The 27723-nt window shown below is 40.5% G+C and overlaps 1 protein-coding gene across 4 annotated transcripts in view; it reads left to right on the top strand.

Annotated features, from left to right (window-relative positions):
• The window catches only part of cpeb4b (cytoplasmic polyadenylation element binding protein 4b), a 30955-nt gene extending 3232 nt beyond the window's left edge, over positions 1–27723 (top strand). For 2 of the 4 annotated variants that reach the window (XM_020599856.1, XM_020599854.1), the window contains exons 3-10: positions 9417–9507; positions 17598–17621; positions 18632–18802; positions 19048–19137; positions 19616–19734; positions 19888–20002; positions 21040–21221; positions 23332–24287. In XM_020599856.1, coding sequence (XP_020455512.1) covers positions 9417–9507; positions 17598–17621; positions 18632–18802; positions 19048–19137; positions 19616–19734; positions 19888–20002; positions 21040–21221; positions 23332–23559 — 1020 coding nt within the window. In that variant the 3' untranslated portion in view covers positions 23560–24287. Of the gene's footprint in view, positions 1–9416; positions 9508–17597; positions 17622–18631; positions 18803–19047; positions 19138–19615; positions 19735–19887; positions 20003–21039; positions 21222–23331; positions 24288–24455 lie in introns of those variants that run through there. The other 2 variants (XM_020599855.1, XM_020599857.1) reach the window with 2 other exon arrangements.

The raw sequence follows: 27723 nt of genomic DNA, 5'->3' as shown, positions 1-27723 counted from the left end.
ATGCTTCCACAGCGCTGTGTCCCTGATGATGACTAATATGGCTCTGTCACTGCAGTGGTGGTGTGTGCCACGTATACGAGCTGGGTTGTTGGAAGGAGGAGTGGCGGAGGCATTGGCGATGGAGACAAAGATGGGGAGCAGGATATGGAAATAGGAGCGGGAGGTTTGAAAGGGGGAAGCGAGAGAAGGTACGAGCAGAACAGTTGTGGGAATGGGGGACCCAGAAAGACAGAGCGCGAGATGTAAAGAAACATGAACAAGAAGACGTCATCATGACATTTCTTTCATTTGATTCAAAAACTAAATAAATAACAGAGGTGTTACTGCAGATTGATGGATCAAGCTCTATTCTTTACCCTGTCCACAAAACAGGGATCAGTCTGTTTTATTCTGTGAAACGGAGCCTAATGATTTTTCAGGATTAACGCTTTATTAATCAGCCAAATCCCAGCAACACGTTTTCAAAATGCCAGCCTACTCACGAGAGCTGGGTCCACACACAATGAAGGTGGCTTGAATAACTGTATAATCACATGTCAAAAATGGCCGACAGGACTGTCTTAAAGAGGTAAAGGAAGCATGGAGATAAAATCACGTTATTGATCGAGCTCATGACTGATTATGTCAATCGTGGGGTGGGGGTGAAGAGAGGAATGTTGCTATAGGTCCAGCTGTGGCTGATGACCTGATGAAAGGTTTTTTTTTGATGTACTGTGCATGCCCTTTGCCTACCTTGTTAATCTTTTGTTTCTTAACTTGGTGGCAGATAAACTTCTGGTCAGCCATACTGTACATACCGGTTTTGAATGGAGTAGATAGTGTTCAGTTGTCTAAATGGTTGCTTGGCTTTGTTGTTTCAGCCATCTGTCAATAGCCTAACAACATTACTAAGTGGCTTCAGAGACCACTACTGAGGCACTACTTAATTTCCTGGCCACGGCCATGCATAGAACAAGTCAGAATTCTCTGTTTTAGTTTAGACATTTTCTTCAGGAATGGCCTAAAATGTACCAAAAAAAGCAAATTAACTCAGTTTAAATTGTGGAAAGTGATGTTTGCTGTGACCTTTCTAAGCATTTCCTTATTTCCCCTTGCAATTAATGACTCGCAGTGCCAACAGAGGCCAGACCATTAATGACGTTGTACTAACATGTCCTGACATGTCTTGGAATATTTTTGCTCAATAGGCAGCAAATCTTACCTCTGAGCAGCCATTTACCATTAAATAACAGTTTAACAGTTGTAGGGGTTAAGTTTATATCTGACTAGATCCAAATTATTAGGGCCTCATTCTTATTAATATTTTAGAACCATACTGGCAAACCAAACCAGCGTGCCTAGCAACAGTAGTAATTGTTGATGCTATATAAAAAGGGTTATAGATGCCATCGCCTAGCACCTATAGCCCTAATAGTTGCTCTTGTTTCTTCAGAACTGTGATTTTGCATCCATTTTCAGCAGTCAAGAGACCCTCCTGTTACATCCCTATGTCAGATTTCAAATAAAGCTAGTGCTTTGAATCCGTTCAGCTAAAGTAGCATTGTTTCTCTGCCCTCTTGATACTGCAAGGGCAGATGGAGGATGGGCATAGAATGGCCTTACTGTGTTTGTCTGTCTGTGTGCTGGTGTTTGACTGATTGTGCAAGTACAACAATTTACAAAAAGCAAGAATAACTAAAAACATTTTGGTCTAGATTCGGAAAAATATGCAGATAGTTGTTAGTTTATGAGGCTCATATCGTACAATACAACTGCTAGGATTCATTCACCACATATGCTTGGGAAATTGGTGTTTTGTCCAACTAAACTGATGTAAAGGAAATAATAAGCATATTAATTTATATTTACTGTTCTTTATAAACTATAAGTTGATGATTTAGTTCCACATCCCCTGTAACTGAATTGAAAAATGTGTCATTTTGGCGTGAGTAAATACTGTAGATCATGTTGCAGCATTGAAGCCGTTTCTGTGGAAGCCTGTTAAATTATTACACAGGCGGCAGTGTCAATTTCATTCTTCACAAGCCTACTCTGTAGTTCAGCCTTGAAGCTGTCATTGACAGTGTTGTTTCTGACTTTTAGTGCCTTAACTTGTTTTAAGATGTGACATGAAAATTGCCATGTTGTCAGCCATTTGGCTTAGGCCATTTTTTATTCAGTCCCATGACCATGCTGAAGACCCGCTCTAGCCAAAACCATCTGACCAGTAGCTTTATTTTACTTTTTAAAAACTATACTCCAAATGATGCCAGTCGGTGCTTCCCAAAATCTTGCACTGTTCAAATGACTGATGACATATTGCCTTACACAAGGCATACCCAGGTTTGGTAATTGAGATATAGTAACTACTAAATACCGTAACTGAACTAAACAGACTTCATGAGGAACTGTTGTCACACTCTTCCACTGTAAGCCTTGTCCAACTGCCTCGCATAGTTTCTATTTTAACACTGGCATACCAGATGAAGGAGCAGAGGGTTTTGCTTTAAAATTCCATTGTTCTGACTGTGTACTATCAGAACTAATCCATCAAAGTGTTTCTTTGTACACTTTTGGGTTAGATGTGATTATAATACACGGGTCTACAGAGACGAGTTAGACTGTTGACATCCATAAAATAGCACTTATGTAACATTTGCAGTAATACTATTCAGTAGATGGGAACACACATTACAATAGCAATAAGCCACTAGTCAGTATGCTGCTCTGTTATTAAGGATTGCTGCTAAAGCAAAAATCTCCCCACAGTCACAGGGTTGGGCATGGGCTTACGCCATGACAGTCATTTGCGTGTATATGACCAAATGTGTAAATGCAATTTGAGAGCAAGGGCATTTGGTGGATAGTTTATCTATTCAAATTGGTGTACAGCACCAAGGCAGACAGGGAGAAAATGTTCTGGTGCTGTTACTGCAGCAGACAGGGCCGCTGCTATATTGGAGCAGATTTAGCATTTGGGATGGGCTGCTGGCCAGGCACATGGCTGCTAAATGCTAATGCACTGGTCAGCTGTTAACTATCCTTACACTAGGAATTTGGACTTTTTACACACCAGAAAACCCTTCTTGCCTTCTTTTATTTCTTTATTTTTCCCCTCATTCCTTATTTCCTCACCTGTGAAACTCAAGGTCAGAGGCCTGCTGCTGCGTTAGGTGTACCTCACTGCTTTGGATTGGTAGATTTGGCCAGTGACCAGGTCAAGACCTGCAGTGCCTGTAGGCGAGTGAGCCAGGTCATGATATTGTCTCAGTAAGCTGCCTGGTCACCGCTCCCTCCTCGCTGTTTGTGTAGCCTATATTATAGAGTGCTGTTATATGAAGGTACATTATTAAACTGTCTCTTCAGGCCTGTAGTGGAAACAAATGTTGAACACCTGTTGTCTGATTCAAGCTTTCTGCCTCTGTTCAACCTCTGATTGTCTGAAGTGCCAAAATAAAATGTGACAGGTGGTTAGGCAAGTATCAGCTGAAAAACTGCTCTTGGCAAAATAAGTTTAGAGACACGATTGAGTTAGTAGATCCTACTGCTTTTATTAAATGTTAATTCATTAAAGCGTCACTTTATGGGTAGAATCACACCTGCAAATGGATTCTTATTATGTGAATGGTCCACAAACAAGTGGGGAAGTTGTTGCTGTTGAGCAATAGTTGAGGCCAACGGTTGCATTAGCTGCTACGCTGGTAAAGAGATGCACAGTGCAGTATTTTTAGGCACTTTTGGTCAACAGCAGAGTCCAAGAGTATCTGTATTGTAACTATACTTTATGAAAATAAAGGTTTGGTGTTTAATTTTTATATAACTGTTGATTAGAGGAGACAGGCAGGTTTCATTGCCCCAGAAAGCCGTTCATTAAGTCTAGAGTGGTGCCCCTACAAGTAGATTTAATTGTATACAAGTGTATACCTGTTCACCTGACAATTTGATTTTGTCTGACATGAGACTCCCATGATAAGGACAGGATTACCCTGAGGCCGACATGTTTATTTAGAAGGAAGAAACTGTGTTCTTTTTCAGGTAGCCGTCATTGCATTTACAAACATCTACACAAACATCTACAAACAAACACTGAGCCACTGAACTGTAGAAGCCTGAGGTTCCATTATCTCTGATCCTTGTGACAGTGGTGTTAAATGAGAGCAATGTTTTTTAGACTAATGAGTGGCCTGAGCTGGGCTGGCAAGCCCAGAGCTGTACTGCACATACAGCCTCATTGTGTCCTTCTCACACCCTTGACAGACACTCAACACGAAGAAGGTAAGCTTGTGTGTATGTGCTCATGCCTCTGTGTGCATGAGCCCTAATTATTCTGTGGCCTGTCTTCTGCACTTGTTTTAACAAAGGAAGAGTCTATGCGGAGGTGTCATGTTGTATTTTGCCTAGCTCATTGCCTACAACAAAGGAGCCAGTTCAGTTGAATCCCCAGGCAGTGCAAATACTGCTGGAACCCCTGCTGCTGACACTCCTCTGTTACACCCCAAATGTACACACACACACACACCATTCAGCCAACACCGGGCAATAGGCTGTTTCTGACTTCTGGGGGTATTTAATTTCATACCAGGCCTTCAAAATACTTTGACCAGGAAGACCCATAATCACAAGCATCAAAAGCTCAAGCTGCTTCCTTTTCCTTCCCTTCTTTCTTTTCTTTTGACTTTGCCTTACAGCACTACTTGCTTACCCTCTCTCTATAATCCCCTTCCTTTCATCTGTCATTCCCCTATTCCTTTCTTTACTTTGGACTTCCTCCTTCTCTCTGTTTGTCTTGGGGATGTGATTAGAAGCACAAAAAATAAGGCAGAAAATTGGGATTTTCCCACCAGTTAATGTGAGATGGACATTGAAATAAGGTCACACATCTGATAACATATAAAACCATGCTGCACCTATATATTGTCTATGTCCTTTGCCCTGTTACTTTCTCCACTCTTCCCACTCTCTCAACTTCAAATTTTCATTAACAGGTAGGTGACATGGAAGCTTAATGCTGGAGTCCATCACCCACAGCATGCTGTGTTTAGTCATGCTCTACTTCCACACATGTCATCAAAATCTAATGGTGGCTGGTCTCTCTGTTTTGTGGTGCTTAAAGATTAAAACATGTCTAAAGTCAAGAGGCTGTCTGACTTAACATTATAAACAATCTGGTCAGTTTTGTTGCATTTAAATAAATGTAGCTTTATACGGTTTCATTTGGTAAGTTCTAAGTAGCATTGTAAACATGTCCAGTACCATATTCTATCGTTAATGTGTAACAGCTGTGAAACAAGCAACAAGTTCAGGCACTGTTGGAACAGGACCAGGCCTGGCTTAACGCTAGCTCAGGTGACAACTCATCAAAACGGCAGATATTTTACTGTGGTCTCTATCTGGATTGTCCTAGGCCAGCTTCTGCACAGCACTGGTGCTATTTCTGTCACAGTGTGCTATGTAAATGGACCAACACTTTGAGTATATAGCACATTTACAGTGTAGCATTCAAAGCGTTTTACACTGCTTGTCCATTCAATCACACATTCACTGTTCACACATACCGATGGTGGGCAGAACAGTCATACGAGGTTAACAGGGGCAGCTTGGGGCTCAGTTGCCCAAGGACATTGGAGAAGGATTCATCCACCAACCCAAATACCTCAAATGACTGATATGTGCTGCACTTAACATTATGTTTGTGTTATTGATTCAATTTATGACACTATATGCGTTGCCTGGCACATTGACCTATACCGCCTACATTAATTAACATTTAGTTTTGCTTAGGGCTGCAGCTGGCAACTAGTTTCATAATCTGTTATTCTGACAATTATTTTCCTAATATCCAGCCATTTGTCCGTAATCCTGCTAACCAACAAAAACACACACATAGAACTAAAAACATAACCTCCTTGACGAAGGTAATGATACCAGTTCAGAGTTCCATGCTTCCCACATTGCTAATAATGGGTACACAGTCTGATGCACTGAGCACATGCAGCTTTTTACCTCTGCTGCTTCGTGTGTGTGTTTGTCGGTTAGCAGGATTACAGACAAATGGCTGGATCATCAGCATACTTGGTACAGACATTGGTGAGGACCAACCCTAAAAGATGATCTGGATCCGACCCGGATCAAGGATTTTAGGACACACTTTGTGATGTTCTGGAACTCAGTTTTCACAAGGGACCCATTTGCCTGAGCAAATGTTGTGCCCTGGTGGAAGAACATGCACTCTCTGAGTGCTCTTGTCTGTGTGATGATTAAAATATTTATGATGCATTTAATCTTGTGTAATCCTGCAACATTTAGATCATTTTTTGATGCTTGGTCAAACATTCAGACATAATGACAGGACCAGGTAGAGGCGCTTTGCCATGCTACATAATGTAAATCAGTCCATCATGCAAACTTATCAACAGTCTCACTAAACAGGGGCTCTTTAGATCCTTTTAGCTTCAACCAGACTGCATCATACTTGCTATTTTTTCTGTTTATCCAGGCACATAGGGCTGCATTTCAGTGCTGCCAGCAAATAATGTAGTATGTCATGCCACCACTGCCATGTTTATACCTACAGCCTTGGGTTAATGGGCAACATTTTATAGATGACACAGTGATGCGGACTGCAGATTGTGTGGCACTTGCTTGCAGCTAAGCTGTGATAAGTGTGTGTGTATCTAGATGTGACAGGTGACCATGAGTACGTGTGTGTGTGTGTGTGCGTGCCCTGCAATCTGTCATGGATGAATACTTTGGTGGTCAGCTGGCCAGTTGTTGAGAGAGAGAGAGAAGGCTGCATGCATCTGATGAGTAATGACCATCTGTACCTCTCCATGCTAATGCTTAGCAACTGCAGAGCAGCAGTCAGGCCTCATGTCCGCCATACTGAGTCCATCTCAGCCACAAAATGAATTCCTGTTCTCCTGAAACAACATCATAAGATTATCCTGTGATACTACATCAGCCAAAATACAGCTGTACCAAAAAGATGGTACATGAACTAGTACCATAAACGCTAGAAATGCAGCTGATACTTATCTATTTGTCTTATGGAATAGGTTTGTGTGTGTGTCTATGCTTGAATATACTCACTAGCAGTGTATAAATACACAGCAATCCATCCTTCACTTGTTTCTGCTTCCCCTGTCTTTGAATGAGCGGTTTATTTGACTTGAAGCGATAGCCTCAGTACACATAAGATCCTGAAGCGGATATGAGAGAAAAGTAGACAAAGTCTGGCCTATATCCTTGTGTTGATATTTGTTTTGAGGGAGAGTGTGCACTGGGTGTGTTCTTCTACCAGAACCTTGCTGTTTTGTAGAAAATCTACATCAGCTCAAATGCTGGTAAAATTTTTGGCTACATTTTGGCATGGGAGTTTGGCTGTTTCAGCAGCCAGTGTGCCAGACAACCACACACTTTGGCTGATGAGACAGTAAAAGTAGCTATTGATTTTTGGGAGATGTTGCAGACACCAGACAGTAGATGAAAAAACGAGTTGAGTGGCTGAAAGACCCTTGGCCATGTGGTTCAGTGCCACAGGTCTAGTTTTCTGAGCCCTCTAGCCTTCGGCCCCTGTAGAGTTCATGGTGAAACATAGTATCCTTTCTTTCCTGTAGCCGGTTCTCCATGGACATTGCGCTATAGTTTATTGTAAGGGTGTGACGTGGTTGCTGGAAAAACACTAGAGGGGTTAGGCAAAGCTGCATTTGTTGGTTAGACACTTACAGGTTGACAGACACGCTAGGCAATTCTTGTTGTGCAAGGCCTGTCCATTATCAGTCAGGCCAGGGGCAGAGCTGAACACCTGGTGTCAATGTCAGGAAGTTTTCCAGACTACTCAAGAGAATGAGTTGACATAAAGCTTCACATTTAATCCTGTATTTCTGCATATGCTGATGACAGATTTAAAAAAAAATGTTTATAGTTTACTTTAATTGATGGGGTTTTGTGCAATGTCATGCTTTAGTTCTCTTAATACTTGTGTGTGGTTTTTAATCTGGAAACATTAGCCCACACTTTTCATGTTGTTTACTTGAGATGGATGTGATGGTTGTGTGCCATAGAGTAGACAAATGACATCTCTGTTTTTGATCATCTAGCGATCTCTCCTCCAGTCTCTCTTCTGTGTGTCTTAAAAATGACAATGTATTTTTAGGGCGCTGGTGCTCTAAAACATAGGTTTCAACATAAGACATACAGTATAGCAATGGTCAAAATCTCATAATGTGGTCTTCAGCAGCCTTATCTCCCTCCACTGTGATTATTTTGGACAGAAGGAAACAGAAGAGCTCATCAGTTTGTTATCAAGTTTGTTATCAAGTGAGGTTTGTACTGGTTGGGGTGAAGTCGAGACTGAACTCTTATCAGCATGGCACTTGGAGTGCATGTGTACAGACACATGTTTTGGTGTGTGGGCATATTTTGTGTATACACATTGCATGCACAAACACACCCTTCCAAACATTTCCAGTATGGCTGGTATGCCAAGGATGCCCTTGTTGGTGTCAAAGCTGTTGCTCAATGATCAGTTTGCCTACCGTCTACTGTTTGCTATACTGTTGACTTCCATTATGCTGCCTCATGACGGCTTGAGAGAGTTAACTTTGCAAATAACACGCGTACATGAACTTATACAGGGCACCATACCAAAGAATAGTGCAAATAGAAATTTGATTCACTCAAAAAGGGAGAATGTTCCACATTGTTGCTGATCAGCAGTGTGAACTCGAATGGTTCCCACATCTGTGTCATAGGCACAAGTAAAATGTTTTTTCTTAAGGTTGCTCAAGCATTGTTTTAGTCCAGTTTTTAATTTGCAGAATTTATCTATTCACTTTGGATTCCACTAATGTTTATCCAGAACTAAGGCTCACTCCTAATTAGTTTTTTATTCCCAATATTTAGGGAAAAGTCAAAAGTGTCAGAATTTTAAATTAAGAGGCCATTGCACAATTAAACCCTCACAGTACTTTGGTGTTGCGTTCGTCGAGACAAGGCAGTAAAAATATGCAAATGAAACAATTTAGGTTTTATAGTTTGTTTGAAATAAGCTCAAGCAAGAATGAAGTGAAACTCCTCCATAAATCACAAGGAGAACGCCTGCCTGCTTCTTCTTCCATTTTCTTTTTTGAAACTTCTTTAATAGCTTACCCTGGTCCTGAGTGCCCTGGCAATGTTCGGAGTGTAAAGCAGTCAGAATTACAAAGCAGTATGTTTAATGTGTAAATTAATATGAATGGTGCCTGCTCCTCTTGTGTAGGCGTGCTCCTTGGCGAGCTTGGGTTAACTGAGTCAGTGTTATATTAAAAATGTTTCTGCAGCTGCTCAGTGGCCAACTATAAAGAAGGTTGTTTGCCACAAAAAAAAAGAAAACCTGCATGGCTTTGAAGCAGGTGAAGAAATATAAATGATATTTCTCTTCATGTTTTTTTTTTTAGGATCGCACGAGGTCATTTGACAGCTTCAATATGAACACTCTGGAGAGCTCCCTGATCGACATCATGAGGGCTGAGCAGGACACCCTGAAAGGTGAATATGCCAGAGCATAAAACAATACACTACTCTTTTGTTTAACATTCTACTGAAGGCATAGATACAACACGGAGGTTCTAATGTTATGCCATTCCATGTGAAAACAAAAAAATACCGATTTCAGTTCACAGAGGATTTAGTTTTGGATGGGAAACAAACAGGAGGCGAGTGTGTGTCCCACTGGTGTGTTTTCCTCAGTTTAACCACTGCTCTGTGTGTATTTTTTAGCAAACCTGTGATGCACAGGTTACATAACTAAAGATATAACATTTCCCCATAGAATTATTACATAATGATTAATACTATGTGTGCACAGTAAAATGTATAAAATAGTGAGTGAGCCCCCCCCAAAGTCATCTCTAACACTTTTAACACATTGCAGTGTTAGGGCAGAATATATACTGTAATAAAATGACATGTAAAACTTACTCACTCAAATAAATGAACAAACACATGATAAAGATAGAGATAAAATAAGTGTATGTCGTTCCTGTGGTGCATTGGCCAAGCATTCAGTAGTAGTGTTACATTTGAAGCTAGAGCTCCAGCATTCACACTTGTTCCCAGTGTAACACCTCAGTTCTCTGCACAGCTCAGACACTAGACATTGTGTCTTCTTTTGGTGTTATGATCAACAGTAATAACAAAGGTCAGGCTGTGTAGCAGTCAGCTCACACGCCGGCCTTCCACTTCCTTTTATTGAAAAATGGTTTCCTTACTTGTGAGAAAATGAATTTTTCACCTGAACGTGGTGCAATGAGTATGACCTCTTTTTCTCATGCACTTTGACAAGGTGCTGCAGAAAGAATACAGGGCTGATGGCTACTTAGGCTTTTTATTTAAGAGGGGATATTGTAAGTGAGGTGGAAGGACTCCCGCTGATCTGAACTGAAGTTTTTGGCCATTATTAGTTTGTTTGCAGCAGAGCTTCCCATTTCAAGGATGGTAATAGTTTTCAGTGATACAGAATTAGTTCTGGCACATTTGTGATTTACGCAAATGCACATGTAGAGTGAAAGATGTGGTTATTGGACATTAAGTCACTAGGATGAACATACAAATGGGTGACAAATTACAGGAACACCCTGAATGAGTGAGAGGTCTCTTCCAAGAGGACACTTTTGTTTGCAGTCAGTGCTTGTAAACAGATTAATCCTATAGGTGCAATTTTGCAATATTCATTTAGTTTCATGTTTAGACTAATGTAAATACCTGCTTCCCCTCTACCCCATGTAGATTTGATGGTTACTGAAGTGAGTTTTATTCTTTACATTGCAAAGCAGAAGCTGACACTTGTAAGAAGCTGACTTTGGTTGTGGTGTCAGGTAACAAAGGTCAGTGGTAACCCAGAACTGAGTTACTGAATCCAGCAGGTAGTCAGCCCTGCTCATCGTTTTAGAGGGCGTAACTGACAGTAATTATCGAGCTCTTAACTAATAGAACATTCTGTGGCTGATATTGTTCATTGGTGGAGAGGGAGTGGTTTGTAGGATCATTCTTTGGAAGGAAACACCTTTGGTTTCTCAAGGCTTTAGTTAAGATGAAAGGATTTGGGTGGGGCGCTGGGCCTTAAATAGCCATAGCAACATTTCTTGGTTGTCTCTCCTACTAATCACAGATGAATACTACACAACCACATTTGTTGCTAGGTTGTAACAGTCAAATGAGCTGAGCACCAGAAATCCCTTAACTTGTGTCTCAGTATGAGCTCAAACCTAAGGATGAAAGATCTCCACATGACAAAGAAATTGTAAACGCTTTGTTTTGAACACTGAAATGAACACAAAGTGAAAATCAAAAAGAACGCGCATCACTCATCGTCATAAATTTTAGCAGTTGACCTGTTGAATCATATTGAATGTATACATTGCCATATGTTCTACAAAAAAGAGGAAGATGTGTAAAACTAAGAGACATACCAGTTTCACTACCAGAATAACAAGACGATTGAAAACTCTGAGCTCCTGACACTTTGCTATCACCACCTCTTTATTTCTGCCTCACACCCACTGGGCTCAGCAACATCCAGCTGTGATCTAATGTTCTGCTGTCAAGACATAGTAAATCTTCCTTCAGTATTAAGAGAAGACGACTAAGGTTTCCTCATAAGACATGTTTTAGTATCCTAGCTCCAGCCGAACTTGTGCAAATTCCGGTGACCATTCTACCCAAGAGATTGGCGCCAGAAGACAAAAGAAGCCCCCCCCCCCCATTCTAAATGCTTCTGTATAATTAGAAATAAAACCATATAGGGTTATGAAATTATTATAGAATTATGTATAGTTTAGCAGAAGTGCTGTTGCCCTCAGTTTCCCATAATATGTGAATTCATCCGTCCATTTGTATTACAGCACTGGGTGCATTTGTAGAGGAAAGATCGACTCTTCTGTCACAGTTTATCTGTTAACCTTCCAACATTTCATTCTGTGCTTTGTCCGGTGTTAGATCATATCATGTGGTTTTCCTATCCTTCTTTTATTCAGGGTTCCCGTGGATCCTTAAAAAGTATTAAATTTGTGAAAAACGGTTTGAAACAGGAGCACTTCTGGTATGCCTCACTACCCCTGGTGCTCTTAAAGAGGAAAAATATATCAAAAACATGGAAAGAGCTGCCTTTGTCCAGGAGTGGGACATGGCAGGGAAAAAAAAATCCAATTTAGGCAATCAAGTAGATAGTTAATAATAAAATGCCTTTAGTGGGCACAGGCTAATACATTTGATTGCAAAAATTTAGGGTCATAAAATGCCTTAGTCATGAGACGTCTTAAATTTTGAGATGACAGTTTGACTAAATGAGACGTGTGAATACTTTATCAAATGTCTGTATTACTGTACCTAGTTATCTACTATACAGGTACACCAATATAAAAATAAAGTCCAGTCCCATTTGTGCAGTAATGCCACTGTCACGAAGGTTAAAGTGATCCATTTTTGGCACAACTGTTTGAGAGGTGAGCGTTGTGGTTTTTACTGGTGTTGAAATGTATTGTGCATTTCTATAATCTTGTTTGTCCGATTTATATCAACATGGGTTGCCGAGAAACAAATCAAGCTTCAAAAGCAATCACAAAATTAGCACCTCTGTCAAAGTTTCAACAAAAACTGAACATTATAATGATCATGAGTATTTCCTGTAGGACTGTTGCATTACACTGTATTCATTTGTTTTAGGTGGACCTAATAATTTCATCAATGAATTTATGTAATGCAGATGTTGATAAAAATGTGGTTGTGATTATAGCTGCAAGCTACCAACACCATACACGCTGTCTTCTCCATTAGAAACGATTTTGCTGCCACACCCATGGAAAGTATGGTCACACCAGTAACTGTCATCTAAATAAGCTTTGCCTTTTAAGCCTATATAATACCTCCCATATATTATGCATACATGGGCTACACAATCATTTCTGTGTTATTTGAATGAAAAATGTTACAAATGCTGCACCTGTGTTAATATGCATTTGTTCTGCTGTGGTAATAGTATGTGTGTGTGTGTGTGTGTAGGCCTTAAAAAGGTCTAAAATATGATTTTAAAAAAGTGTGCAGCCACACTGTTTTTTACCTGCTTTTTCTCTGTCTTTCTTCAACCATCCTTTTCTACTGATTTGTTCTTGCACAGTACCCCGTTCTTTATTGCATTCACATGATGCATCGCACCATATTCCGCTACATATTTCATATCGTTTTTTGTCTAGGAGCCCCTACCTGCTACGAAATATTGCAGTATTTATTCCTTGTTTTCATAGTTATTGCCCAGGCTTTTACACTGCTGTGCACGTATCATGTAGCAGTGAGTTCTTCCCTTTTCCCTCACAGCAAAGTAAAGAGAAAAATCTAATTATGGCACATTTTCTTCGAGTGCAGACTCTTCTCCAAGCCAACTGACTCTTGCTCTGTCCTGCTGTGCTCTGTCACAAACACACACACACACACACACACACACACACACACAAATATAATGAACCCAGACAGCATGAATACATAAGCAGAGTGCAAATTTCTCATTCCAGCACAACATAATGAACACTGAGTGGCAAAGTAAGGGAAAGGGCGAGGCAAAATGTCTACAGTAGAAATGGCTTTGAATTGCTTCCAGCATTGTCCGCACTGACAGAAAGGATCCCTCTGTTCAGCCACCACACACCCCACTGTGTCGCATGTGTTTGCGCATGCATGTGCTGTAACTGTTATTGTACTGTACATGTACACAGCCAGCAGCATGCAAATAGGGTTCACAGAGGAGGCACACACATGTCTGCAGACACACTGGGATGTGGTGTGCTAGCACATTTGCTCTTTGGAGACTATTAAAACCTCTCCAGTATGACGTGTTGTGCTCGGATGGACTTTGATTTTGGGTGGTGCACCTACCAGCACATTACAAATTACAGAGGGAAATAAACTGGTGAATTCTGCAGTACAATCTAGAGAAATTGAGGTTATTTTGGTTGGCACCTCTCATTTTATTCTGATTAAACTGAACGTTTTTCTGACAGACTGGACTTGTGTTTTGATCCTGATAATGTCCAGACTGTGATGAATGTCTGGAAATGTATAGTATAATGTAGTAGTCCTCAAAGCCAAGGGTGGTCTGCTCGAGTTTCTGTAGTGTGTGTGAATCCTCTGTTCTATGCACCACATCTACTGAGTACTGTGGGGGCTCAGTAGGCAAAATGTGGGGGAGGGGCCAGCTGATTGCCATGTGACCGAGGCGTTGGAATGCACCAATCACAGGGCGATGCGTAGCCATAGAACAATGGTTGTACTATTTCAGATCTTTCATCTCATTATCCCTCAGCCTCAAGTGGGCCTTGCATAACTTTGAAGCTTGTTTGGCATCACAGCATATATTTGTGTGGGTGTGTGTGTGAGTGTGCATGCGAGACTGGCTCAGATGGCTCCGTGTCAAATGTATGATATGAGGTTCAGAGAACGAGAGAGAGGCGCAGATTGGGAAATGTAGGTCGATGAGAGGGAGAGAGATTGTTGGTGTCCCACAGATGCAGTCTCTAATGAGATTGATGTGGAAACAACACTGTGTACTCAGTGCCATCACAGCCAGAGCCTATTCAGCATCAATACTCAAAATCAACTTTTAATACATGCTTCTGTATAAGTCTCTTTACTGTGAAATTGTTGTGGAGTATTTTCTCAGGCATTATACAGTCATCAGAACAGAAAGTCTTGATGTTCTTGCATGGTGCCTGATTGAAACAGAGGAAAAATGATTCAGCCTTCTTTCTATGTAGGTGCCACTCATTTTAACCAGCAGCTTCACTGATGACCTTTCACCTAGTTTAGCAGTTTTCCCTTTCATTTGACTGTTGATAAGGCTTTGTCCCTTAAAGAGAGGAAGGAGTGATTTATGATGGCAGGAAATAAGTGGCTGGATTTGAGAGTGTGGGAGATTGTACCGAGGGACGGAACAAGGAAGAAAAACAACATCAGGATGGGATTATCCATATGTGTACCAAAATATTGTTGTGCTGTATAATGTCTTTAATACTGGTTTTAAGGTTTTATTTTTAAGATCTGGAGTTTTAGGTCTTCTTGAACATTTTGAGGCTCATTTAACCTTTTACCATTTGATAAATATAGTAGAGAAGCAGACAAAAACATCAGGGGGGTGGGGATAATGCAGCAGAGGTCTCCTGCCGGATGTTGTGGTTATGTGCTTAGACCACTGGGCTGCTGATTCTCCTGATTATAAGGCTTGTGTTTCTAAATGTGAGGTTCTCGTGTCCCTTTTTGTTGCTTTTCTTTCTATTTTCTATTTTCATATCTGGGTGTCAGAAAAATCTTAACTTTTAATTGTATATAAATAACTCTCTGAAATGGCTGAAAATATTTGGAAAATCTTTTTGACATGCTGCAATTACCACGGCAGCATTTTAACATTCAGCTACCTCTGCCTCTCGCCTGCACACTCCCATTCCCTTTATCTTTGTGTAATTGTACCTTTTGCCTTCTGTTTCCCCCACGACCCTGTTTGGGACTGAGCGGTATAGAAGATGGATGGATGGATGGATGCCTTCTGTTCTTTGGGCTAGGATGTAAATCAGGAGGGGCCAGTAGTTTGTTCACAAGATCACTGGGTCACATGGTGAGATCACATGGTCAGGAGCTGTCATCAAGCTCTGAGACAGCTGGTGCCAGCAGATAGAGGCGGCACATCAACTCTCTCTCTCTCTCTCTCTCTCACGCTTTTTTCTCTTTCTCTCGCTTTTTGTCTCATAAGCATACACAGGTTGAATTGCCCATTCTCTGAGTCTCTCTTGCTCACATTTTCTCTCACCCCCACACATCCTCAGTTTTCAGCTTGTTTCTCCATCTCCTCCAATCTACTTTTCTCCCTCTCACACACACGCATGAATCTTTTTATAGCACTCTGTGCTCTCTTTCAATCTGCTTTCCCATCTCTCTCCCTCTAGCTCTCTTTGACCCCCCGGTTAATGTCCATATGGGTTGGAAAAGTCCACTGAGGGAGCTGAGGATTATTGCTTGTGTGCTCTGGCCACTTCTTCATCCTCTCCATGTTCTTACAATTTTAGATGGGCCGGTGCTTCAGTCTCTCCAGTGTCCACATTTTAATTTATTTTACTTCAGCTCTGTGCAAAGAAATATTACCCAGTGAGTGTATTAAACAGAATGAGTAAAAGGAGTATCTTCCTGTTGTACACACATCACAGTGAACCACATCATGCACTGATGGAGCTTCTTAGATTGGCTCTAGATATGTTTATTGGATTGCTGCATAAATTCACCAAAAAAAGGGACTACTCCCTTTCAACAGATTTGTTCAAATGTGAAACATTTGTTTTTAGAGCATCATCCAGTAGACACAGCCATCCACAAATTTTATTTTTAGTCCTAGATTGAACGCTATCTGGTTTTAGAAGGCGCTCTGATGCTTTCAAAAAGTGAGCGGTCAACACTATTGTTCCCCTCGATTCCATGATCACAGGGTGAACACACGCGCTACCTGTAGAACTTCAATAACAACAGCAGCACTAATGTTTCCTCTGTACTGGTGTCATCAATAAGTCTGTGTTGAGGAGCCAGGGAATTTAACTAAAGCCTTAGTTGTTGTCAGCATACTGTGGAGTTATATATATAAAGTACATGGCCGTAGTACTACTTACTTCCAGAAGGAATGTTGGCACACAGCAGTTGTTCTCTCCTTGAGGAACTTGCTTGCTCTGTTTCTGAACTAAGTTCGTCTCAGTATGGAGCCTCATGACTACTTCTTCTTTTCTGGGTAAGGCTAAGGTTACTGTGCTATTTCTGTCACAGTTACCAGGGTTCAGAACAGCCTGCCCAGGAAAGTCAAGCCAGCAAAGTCACTGTTTGAATCTCTTCTGGACTGTTTTTGCCTCTCAGTTGCCGTGTCTAATGTTCTTATCTCAAAATCAGTTTACTTACATATTTATTATACAGACAAGTGACAAATGAACAGAAAACCTATTGTAATGTGCCTCAGTGAGGTTTGGGGGCCACCACGTGCCAGCAGAACAGTTTCACTGCAACTTGACATTGATTCTCCAAGTCTCTGCAATCTAGTGGAGGGATGATCAACATTCTTCCAAGAGATATTCCCTCGCTGGTGGTGGAGACACTGTCATGGGGGCCACTGTTAGCCCTGGAAGAGACCACTCTTTTTATTCATTCCGGTTTCTCTTTTTGTTTGTCACCCTTGTGTATGTTATGATATTATTGTTTTATTCTGAATGTTTTTCTGTTGCACTGATCTGTCCTTTGTCTTTGAATGGTGTTGTTTATCTCCTATGATAATGACTTTGCAACTTAATTTCGGAAGCGCTAAATAAATAGCAAGGTGACAAGTGTCCACACTTACACTGAAACATCACCATCCTTGAACTTTAGAGTCTACTGTTGATCATAAATGATTATGGCAACAGCTCCACAGGCTGATTATAATTCATGGCTGATTAGTAAAATGGAGAGCAAGCATGCGGCCAGTGGAATAAATCTGTTTTGTCTTGAACCACCTGGTACTTGGTATGGTGTATTATGCATCTTTTATAATCACCCTCTTCTTTGATTTGTCCTTATTCCACATGCAGCCAGGAATTATAGCAGGAGACGAGGTAACATATACTCATGGATATAATATGTCACTTTTTCCTGCATAAATTCAACTCTATAGGTCTCAGAACTGTGCTGATTTTTTCATTAAGCTATGCTGTTGTGCTTTTATTGCTTATGGAGCGCTGGTTGTTATTCATATTTACTTAAACATTTTGAATGTTCTATACAGTAAAGTGACATTTTTTTGTCTGCATGACTGTGTGAAGTGATCTAGTGCATCTTTTGCCCTTTATCACACATTTCTCTCATTATGCTTGACTCTGCTTGCATTTTCTCATTTTCACACACAGCTGCAAGGTTATTAAGTCAGGCAACACAAGCCGTAGCTGAAACTTAGGGAGGCAGAATGTGATTTACATAGAACGTAAACAGAAGCAAGGACACACATGGCCAGGCGAGCACACTCACACACAGCACATACTGTAAGCCGAGGCTAGCTCCTTTGCATAATTCTTTATAAAGCAGCTCAGCGCCTGAGGTTGTATGAGAGCAGGTGTATGCCAGGGAGGGCTTAACCTCTACAACACATGCATACACAGTGAGACTGTGACGCTGTTTACACTTGCCCACCGAGAGAACTACTGTGCTGAGGAAACCTGCATGCACGTTCAGCCTTCCATAGACAGTACAGCTCTTGTATATTTGTTTCTCCCATGTGACTGATCATAGATTTATTTAACATTTCATTCTCAGCAGATTGTATTGGGGACACACAATGTTCAAGGAAATAGATAAACTGTTGTATGTTTTAGTGCATCCCTATTTTAGCGCATATGGTTTAGTGTACATCATGTGCTACAAACGCGCCTAAATGATCTCAGATCAAGTCTAAAAGGAATGTTTTCCACCCTGCGCTAGCTGGATGACAAAAAGTGCTATGAAATAAAAGTGCTAACATGTTGTTATTACTGCTGTAGTGTTGTTACTATTTACAACATTGACTTCTCCCATTATCTGAACTCCAAGTTCTCTCCACACTAAATAAACCTCTCCTCTCTCTCTCTCTCAGGTCACTCCTCTCTCTTTCCCATGGAGGATGGTTTCCCCGATGATGAGCGTGGAGATCAGGGTCTTGCAGGCCTGGGGACTCCACATTGCTTTCCACACCAGAACGGAGAGCGTGTCGAACGCTACTCACGCAAGGTCTTTGTCGGAGGACTTCCCCCGGATATAGACGAAGGTATGGTAGTTTCTTCACATTAAAATCAAAAGGATTTAATTTAAGTCATTTTTGGTTATGATTTAAACTTAGATGATGGGAACTTGAAGGAAAAGGTACACTATAAAAATACAATAAGCATCTTACTGTACATTATATTTTACAATAAATATGAGGCTAGATTTTTCCTGTAAATTATCCCCTGTTGTTTTTTTGTTAAACCTGCATACCGCCAATAAGTATACATTTTGTCTGGTTTATTTCAGATGAGATAACAGCCAGCTTCCGGCGTTTTGGACATCTGTTTGTGGACTGGCCTCACAAAGCTGAGAGCAAGTCCTATTTCCCCCCAAAAGGTATGTGAAATTGTGCTGCATTGCCAAATAATTGTCAAACATTACTTTCTGGATGACTAAAAGGGAGAAGAAGTTGTCTGCAAATAAAAATGATGGATTATGAGATTTGTGCCAAAGCTGGGTTATGATTAGCATTGGGGTTAACATTAACCAAACCTGAAACATGACTGTAAATCTGCTTTACTTCTGGCTAGTATTGACTACTCCCTACTGTAGCCAGTAGTCCGCCATCTTGTCTCCTTCCACATTCACTGGGAAAACACAGCTATCTCACGTCAGTGTAATAGAGTCATCAATATGTCTGCATCTGTATGGTCTGGCTTTGTTTTTAGGCTGTTTGATTGCTTGTAAAAGCTTTACAGAAAGTTGTGATGAGACATACATACAGTCTCAATTAGCACACAGAAATTCCAACATGGTTGTTTGTCAGTACTTTGCGTCCTCAGCAGCATGAATAATCTTGCTGTATGCTGTGTAGGCTATGCCTTCCTGCTCTTCCAGGATGAGAGCTCTGTGCAGGCTTTGATCGATGCCTGCATCGAGGAGGATGGCAAGCTGTACCTCTGTGTATCCAGCCCCACCATCAAAGACAAGCCGGTCAGTGGGAACACACTCAGGCACACACACAACCCATCTGTACACATCTCTTGCTGTCTCCTCTGCATTCAGTGTTATGACTTTCACGTGACTTTACAAACAGCTTCTATTTTTATTTCTCAAGCTGACACCCGCTGATTTTGTGTACGACAGGTCCAGATCCGCCCGTGGAACCTGAATGACAGTGATTTTGTGATGGACGGCTCGCAGCCTCTGGACCCGAGGAAAACCATCTTTGTGGGAGGTGTCCCTCGTCCACTCCGTGCAGGTGTCTTTCATTTTCACGTTGCTCTTTTTACATAATCTAAGACTCTTTTTCCACAACAAACAAATGTTTATAGTGACAACATTTACATTTAAGGTATATACTTTGCACATGGGTTAAATCCTTTATTTTCTCTTCTACATTTTTTGCTATTTATCAGATATTCCGTGCTGATGCCTTATTTTCAGTCTTTTCAGTACAATGCTCCGTTTTATCATTTTGCATATATTTACACTGTAAATCACAAGTAAACAGTACTAAGTAGCACTTCCACTTCTTTGGCTTTCATTTGGAAATGCCAGCTGTAAGCTCAGTTCTCCTTTCAGTAAGACACTCCAGTGTAATCAGCTTGTGTCCATAATAAACATCAGACTTGTTAAAGAGTAGAGCTGAAAGAGGGACTGACCTACAGGGTCCTATAAGGAAGTACTCTCTGTGGTACGCTGTACTGAGGAGAACATTACATTTCTTTTTCATCCTGATAACGGAGACGTGTGTACTGCATGGTTCATGTTTTCGGCACCACCGGTAGCAGTGCATTAGACTTTAGTTGTAGTTGTGAAAATGACCAAGGTTATTAGGCTCAGTGGTGCATTAAATGTTTTATGAGTGTGCATATTATTTGGTTCCAAAATTTCTCCATATTGGAAAAAAACTGCCATTAATTAATGTTTGACATGTAAAGCTAAATTGTACATTTGCAGGTTATCTCCCCTACATTTTGCACGATGGTTAATTGCTGCTAGAAATAGTTAAATAAATACTGTCAACACATTTGATAGGATTCAGTGCAGGCATCCACAGGGCATGGGCCTAATATTTGCTTCATCAAACTGCGGACAACTTCAATCCATCTGTGTTGCTGGCTTTAAGCTCTCAGATCAACAGCCTTCATCAGCTTAGTGTGTTTGTGTTCACTGGCTACATGGATATGAGTTTCTGTGCGCACACCCAATTGTTCACTTGCTACTTGGGCACCCCACTTGTTTTTGTAAACATTTTTCTCAACTAGTTTTGTGCATCTTTCTTCCCCTCTGCAGTGGAGCTGGCCATGATCATGGACCGCCTGTATGGTGGGGTGTGCTATGCTGGCATTGACACAGACCCTGAGCTGAAGTACCCCAAGGGAGCAGGGCGGGTCGCCTTCTCTAATCAGCAGAGCTACATTGCTGCTATCAGTGCTCGCTTTGTACAGCTGCAGCATGGAGAAATTGATAAACGGGTGAGTGGAAAGGAAAGAGAGCTCAGTGTTTTTTTGGTCTGCTCATTTTTTCTTGATTCTCCTCACACCTCACTTCCTGTTCTGTTCTTCTCAGGCTCTCCCTGACTTTGCCCCATTTCCTAGTTGGGTGAAAGAGAGAAGGTCTTACTAGTTTTTTTTATTTACAGGTAAAAAAGCATCAGGATATGCAAAATTTGTGTGCACATTGCTAGAGAATGTGCAGTAAGGAAGCACATTGTACAGAATTGTTAATTAAATGATTAAAGATCAATACAAATACTGTAGCAATACTTATCCTGACTTCAGGCTTCGCAAATTGAAATTTTATTTCAGATGTTGGATTCATATGAACGGCAACATAAACAATGAATTTACTTTCTTTTTTATTTAACCTTCATTTCTACAATACAGGGTCATTTGGATGAGTATAGGGGCTTATTTATAGCACTGCCCTGTTAGTGGCACATAGTAGGATTCAGTTAAAGGCCTTACATGCTGGTGGAGGATGGTTATTGAGACTAGAGCTAAAGTTAGCTACAACTGTTCTGCAACAACCTGCCAAGGGCCTTTGTCAACTGTGACAGTGAACATGAAGCAGATATATTTACCCTGTGCTTTTCTTACTGCGACCTGTCAAAGCTCCCGTGAGAAATGCCTGTGTATGCTGCTACTCCTGAATCTCACCAGTTATAGTCACTCACACAGTGGCCAGTCATGACACAAGGCTAGTAACCAACCACTGCTATGATTACACTAATATCAGTTGGTCTGTTGCAGAGCTTATGACAGCCTGTAATTGACACAAATATTATTCACATTTACACAATGGATGTCACTGAACAAGCAGAAATCCTGCAGAGTTTAGAGGGAAAAATCATAATATAAAATACTGGTAGTATATGCTGCTTTCTCATTTGCATAATTGCTGTGCAATTTAGTGGACTTAATGCCTTAGTGACATTCACTTACTAATAGCACAGTCCCTCATTACTGTACAGTTGAAAACACTAGAGGTGTTTCGATATTCAGTATGGTCTGGAAATGAAGCCTGAAATCCACAAATTTCATCATTTGGCCAACTCTTCTGAGGTCAGAACCAGTCTTAGGTTATTTCATATGGACCTCTAAGAAATTCAATTGTTAAACAACAATATTAGCAGTTTTCTTTGTTGTGTTTTCCAACCAAACAATTTTTAGATAGACTTTTCTACCTCCAGGCAGCCATCTGTTCCACTAAATGCTGCAAGCATCTCATAAGACATCCATCCATTCATCCATCCATCATCTATACCACTTGTCATAGCGGGCCACATGGGGGCTGGACCTAATCCCAGCTGACACTGGGCGAGAGGCGGGGTCCACCCTGGACAGGTTGCCAGTCTATCACAGGGATGATATATAGAGACAGACAACCAACACCCTCACATTCACAGTCCCAGTCTTACTGGGAATCCACACTGAAAGCGAGATGTAACGTTCTTTGTCTTCAGAACAGCTGTCAGTCAGCAGGACAGCAGCCGGGCAAAGCGTTTTCACCAGGCTGACAGACAACACACATGTACAGGACAAAAATTGTTTTCCTTTAAGTTTGTCAGGAAGAAATGACCTTCTAACATATCCCTGATTTAGTGATTTTTATTGATTTTCACCTGCTCCTTACACAGGGTGAATGAAAGTGAAACTAAAAGCTCAGTTTTGCACCAGCAGCCGGATCAGTTGTAATAGATACCAGTAGCAACAGAAAATAACTGGAGATTTGTGTGATTTAAACATGGCAGAAGGAAAAAGTTAGACCTTAAGCATAAAAAAAAACACAAGGGTTCCAGGGGAGACGGGCTTCTTACTTGCATATTGGATATGTTGTCAGTCCGCCTAAGTTGTATGTTTTTGGACTGTGAGAGGAAGCCGGAGCAGCTGGAGAGAACCCACGTAGGCACAGGAGAACATGCAAACTCCACACAGAAAGATCCCAATCGGCCGCAATGTTCGAACTGGGAACCTTGCTGTGAGGCGACAGTGCTAACCATTGCACTACTGTGCTGCTCGCTTCATAAGACATGAACTTATTACCTGACGCTGCTGATCAAATAATTCCCAATTCTGATTGCAGGTGGAAGTGAAGCCATACGTGCTGGATGACCAGCTGTGTGATGAGTGCCAGGGAACTCGCTGCGGCGGGAAGTTTGCACCGTTCTTCTGCGCGAATGTCACCTGTCTGCAGTACTACTGCGAGTACTGCTGGGCAGCTATCCACTCGCGTGCTGGACGAGAGTTTCACAAACCCCTGGTGAAGGAGGGAGGCGACCGACCCCGTCACATCTCCTTCCGCTGGAACTGAGCAGTCGACAGAGAGGGAGAGGCAACAGGGGAGCAGGAGGGCAGGTAGAGCAGGAGTCGCAAATCATTGTACAAATAAATGCACTTTTCTGTTGCTGGTTCCTTTTTGCTCTAATTTCACTGAATCTTTTTCTAATTTTTTTTAAGTTACTATACATATAAATCTATATATTTTTGGAAGATAGAAAAACTGGAATTATATCCAAATATGTCCGACAAGGAAAGAAGAGGCAACATAATTTTATTTGTGTTTAATTTTGGAAATATTTTATTAGTTTTCAAAAAAAATGCATACATAGGAAAGTCTGAAGTGTGATATGGTACTCTGCTATTTAATTGGCATATTTTTCTAAACATTGTATTTGATTTGAATTTTGATATAAGAGGCGCCAGAACAAATGTGAAGTGAAAAAGGTGTTGCTAAAGAAGAGTGCACTTATTTCCATTTAAAAGAGTGCAGATACAGTATAAGAGACCCTTAGTAGTTACCAAAGCTTGAGCCTAATCAACTTTGGAGAACAGAATGAAATGATTCTCTTCCCTCCCAGATCAAAATGTTTGAACCTCTCTTTTTATGATTTCCAAGACCATACAAATATTTTGATGTTACTTGAAAATCACAACAAAAATTCAGCAACACATTTGGGTTTTGATCTCCATTTTGACACGCAAAAACTAATACCTCAAACTCAGCTGCTAATGTGCCGAATACAGTAAAAAAAAAAAAAAGAAGAAGAAGGAAAACAGTAAGTAAGAAAACATTACCACCTGCTGGTGTTCTCCTTTCCTTAGAACTAGAATCAGAGGGAACTGATGCAACAGGCAGTGTGTGAAGTGACTGGCACAGTTTTGTACTCACTTGCTTCATCACCCTCTTATTTTTGTAATCGAACCCAGGGTCGTGCTAGGGACAGAGCAGAGCACTGCACAGTGTGCTGAGGAATGTATGGCATAGAGAGGCTACAGGAGAACCAGATACTGGTAAAGAGATAAATCCAGCCCCACTCCCCCTCCTCACGTTTGCCTGTGGCCTCTGCTGCTAAGCTAGCAGCCAGCGGAGGGCAGGGCCTCATTCATGGATCAGAACCTGCTTTCTGTGTCTGTACACAGTGGGGCTTGAATCCAGATCTTTCAGGACTGAGGTTAATGTAACTCCTCGAGGGAAGGCTGGTCAGGTAACTGTCCTTATTGCAGTTGTATGGGGCTACCGCCAAGCAGGAAATGCCTCTCTTTGTTTGTTTTTAATGCATTTGTGCAATTCTCTCGTCTTTAATGAAAAAGTTCTACTTTGCATCCAAGAGCGAGCTTCAGTTAACGAAAAAAGCAATTAAATTTTATCTGATTTCCGAATCGTCAGCACACATTTGAGTCACAGAGGGATCTGCCCTTTCGGTGAACCCTCTATCCCTTCTCCTGCCAAGCTAATCCAACTCAGCATCCAGTGTTTTTGAAGCATAAATGAAGATAGTCTCTGCAGTGTGCGCTACTACTACACACATGTGACCCACATGCAGTTTGCAGGTCCAGCTGGTCGTACCCAGCGGCTGTTGGGAACCAAAGATGGCTGTGCAGTAGTGGGTCATACTGTAGCTCATTTCTCATCTAGGTTTGTATTCTTGTTTTCTGTTTTATTAATTCAAGGACATTTTTCTAACAATCTGTCACTTCTGCCCAGTTTTGCTCAACTGTCAAGCCCTGATGGACGCCAGCAAACCAAAGATTGGCCTTGAACACGGTGTATAAATAGATCTATTTAACAGTGCAAAATCCATTAGAACACCAGTGGAAAAACAGCAGGGCTTACAGACACACACACAAACACACACACACAAGGCCTCACACTCTCCATAGCTGGAAATGAACGTGCACACTGGTAGGCGCTACTTCTTTTGATCTCAAATAGGTCTGCGTGTTTAGGAAAATTTTACATCAAGTGCACATTCACACAGCGGAGTAAAAGTAATCCTCACTATCGTTTTGACGTTTCAGGTCACTCAGAGGCATCCTACAGCCGAGCATTTAAATATGTCAGGGAGTTAGTTGAGAAACTTGATTATACACACTAGTGAGAATCCTCATATCGGCGTGGTGTCGTTGCACCAGTTTTGCACCCTGGACATTAGTTTTGTGGGTGTGGTGGGTGAGCATTTTAGAAGTTAAAAAACTTTGTGAAGAATTTGCTGTTAAATGAGATGAAAAAAAAAAGATTATTTTATACATGGCCTGCTGATTTTTGGTACAGTGTTTTCTAGCTAAATTATTTTGTCATGCACATAAAAACATTTATTATGCACTACTTTTCTAAATATCTTTCTTTTTCCAACAGTCATTTTAGGCACATTTTTCACAAATGGGGAAACTCCTTTTTGCAATACCTCAATTTTTCACATTGTGAAAGGTAGCTTTTGTACTTTTGTTACTGAGAGATCTGCATATATGGAAATGTTCATTTTAAGAAAAAAAAAGTTGAGTGATTTCAATATATATTATTTTCAATTATGCTTTTTATACATTTCAGTGCTGAGGAATCTTTACAACTAAGTGCGCACTTGTGTTGATGCGACTTCAGATCTGCAGAAGAGAGACCCCAAGTGTATCGCTCTCTTGCTCTTAGCTTTTCGTACACTAGACGTTTCCAGTAAATCTGGTCAATAACAGCACGGCGAGGAAAAAAAAAACTTTTAATTTGAAATTGATATTAATGTCATAACATGGCACATACTAGTTGGAACTGGTCACTTTCGTCCTGGTTTCCTCTCCATAGATGGAGTAGAACTTCTTATAAGGAGAATGCAAAATTTGGTTCACGCTAACGCTGAATCTCGTATCACAAGAATGGATGTTTGGTGTTTAGATATTTTAATATATGAAAAAAGTATATATATATATATATATTCTTGAACTTGCCAACTAGCACCTATTGTAATCCTTAGCATGCATGACAAAAAAGAGAAAATGACAAGTACATGAATTAGCTATTAAAATTAATTGTTGTGATGTGCACCAAATGTTTCTCAACTATTAAGTTGTTAAGGAACCCACTCTCACCTCACCTCACCTCATCCCCCTCCCCCCCTCCCAACACGTTGATCTCCTCGCTTTCCATTTCGCAGACCTCTGCAGGATGCACATGACACAGAGATAAGACAAAGCAGAAACTTTAAATGGGTTTTGGCAGTGCAGGACTTTGAGCATCCTTATAGAACACTGTTCAGATGACTTGAGAACTCCTCCCCGCTCTCTGTCGAGGTGATCTTACATAGACCTATCTGGAGGAAAGGGGAGCTTAAAAGACTTGAATGTGGTAAATGTTGCAAGTTAACTTCAAGTTGTTATGTGCAATACTTCTTTTGAACCTTTTTCCAGATAAAGACTCTTTGCAATGTAATTCTTTAATGCCATTTTTAATTGCAAACATTTAATTAAAGAAGATGTTAATATGTTTTTCACAGTCATTTTCTACTGTTATTGTAATCCTTTTCATGCTGGTGTTTGTAAAAAAGAAAAGAAATCAAACTATTTGTACTAATATAAATAATTGAAGTTATTTTTAAAACATTAAAAGGTTTTGTGCTCATTTGCTTATTTTGTTTATTTTAAGCTACTGTGATTGATTGCATTGTAATTATTAGGTCAACAATGTATTTAGCTGTTTATTGGTATATTTTTAATTGGAATGTATAATTGATTTTTATAATTTTGATCAGATTTTTGTTATATTTTTGAGGTGAAGCTTTTAATATGTTAAAGTGTCTAGTTTTTACTAATTGCTATATTGTGCTCCACAATATATGGTTCACATTTTCTGAAGGAAAATAAATATTTAAATATTTGTCTGTTAATGATATTACTTAATGGCAAGATTTCAATAGTTTTTAACTGTGTATGGGAAGGTTGTTGTATTTATTAATAGCATTTTTTACTTAAGATATCACCTTAATTTTTATTGTTATTTCACTTTATAAGTTCCTATTTTTGTATTTTCCTTTCTAATTAAGTTATGTAATACGGATATGTCCATATTTCTAGGAGTTGGTCTGTAGAAGTGCTAGTGAAACAAAAAAGAAAAATCTAATGTTATTTAATTGTTTGCAGCCAACTATTTATAACAGTATGCATAATTTTTAAATATTTGTAATGTGAAATGTTGAATGAAATAAATCTT

Source organism: Monopterus albus, unplaced genomic scaffold (genome assembly GCF_001952655.1).
Source record: "Monopterus albus unplaced genomic scaffold, M_albus_1.0 scaffold42.1, whole genome shotgun sequence".
In the NCBI taxonomy this organism is placed as follows: Eukaryota; Metazoa; Chordata; class Actinopteri; order Synbranchiformes; family Synbranchidae; genus Monopterus; species Monopterus albus.
Note: the sequence above shows the minus strand (reverse complement) of the source record. Positions and strands in the feature narration are given on the sequence as shown.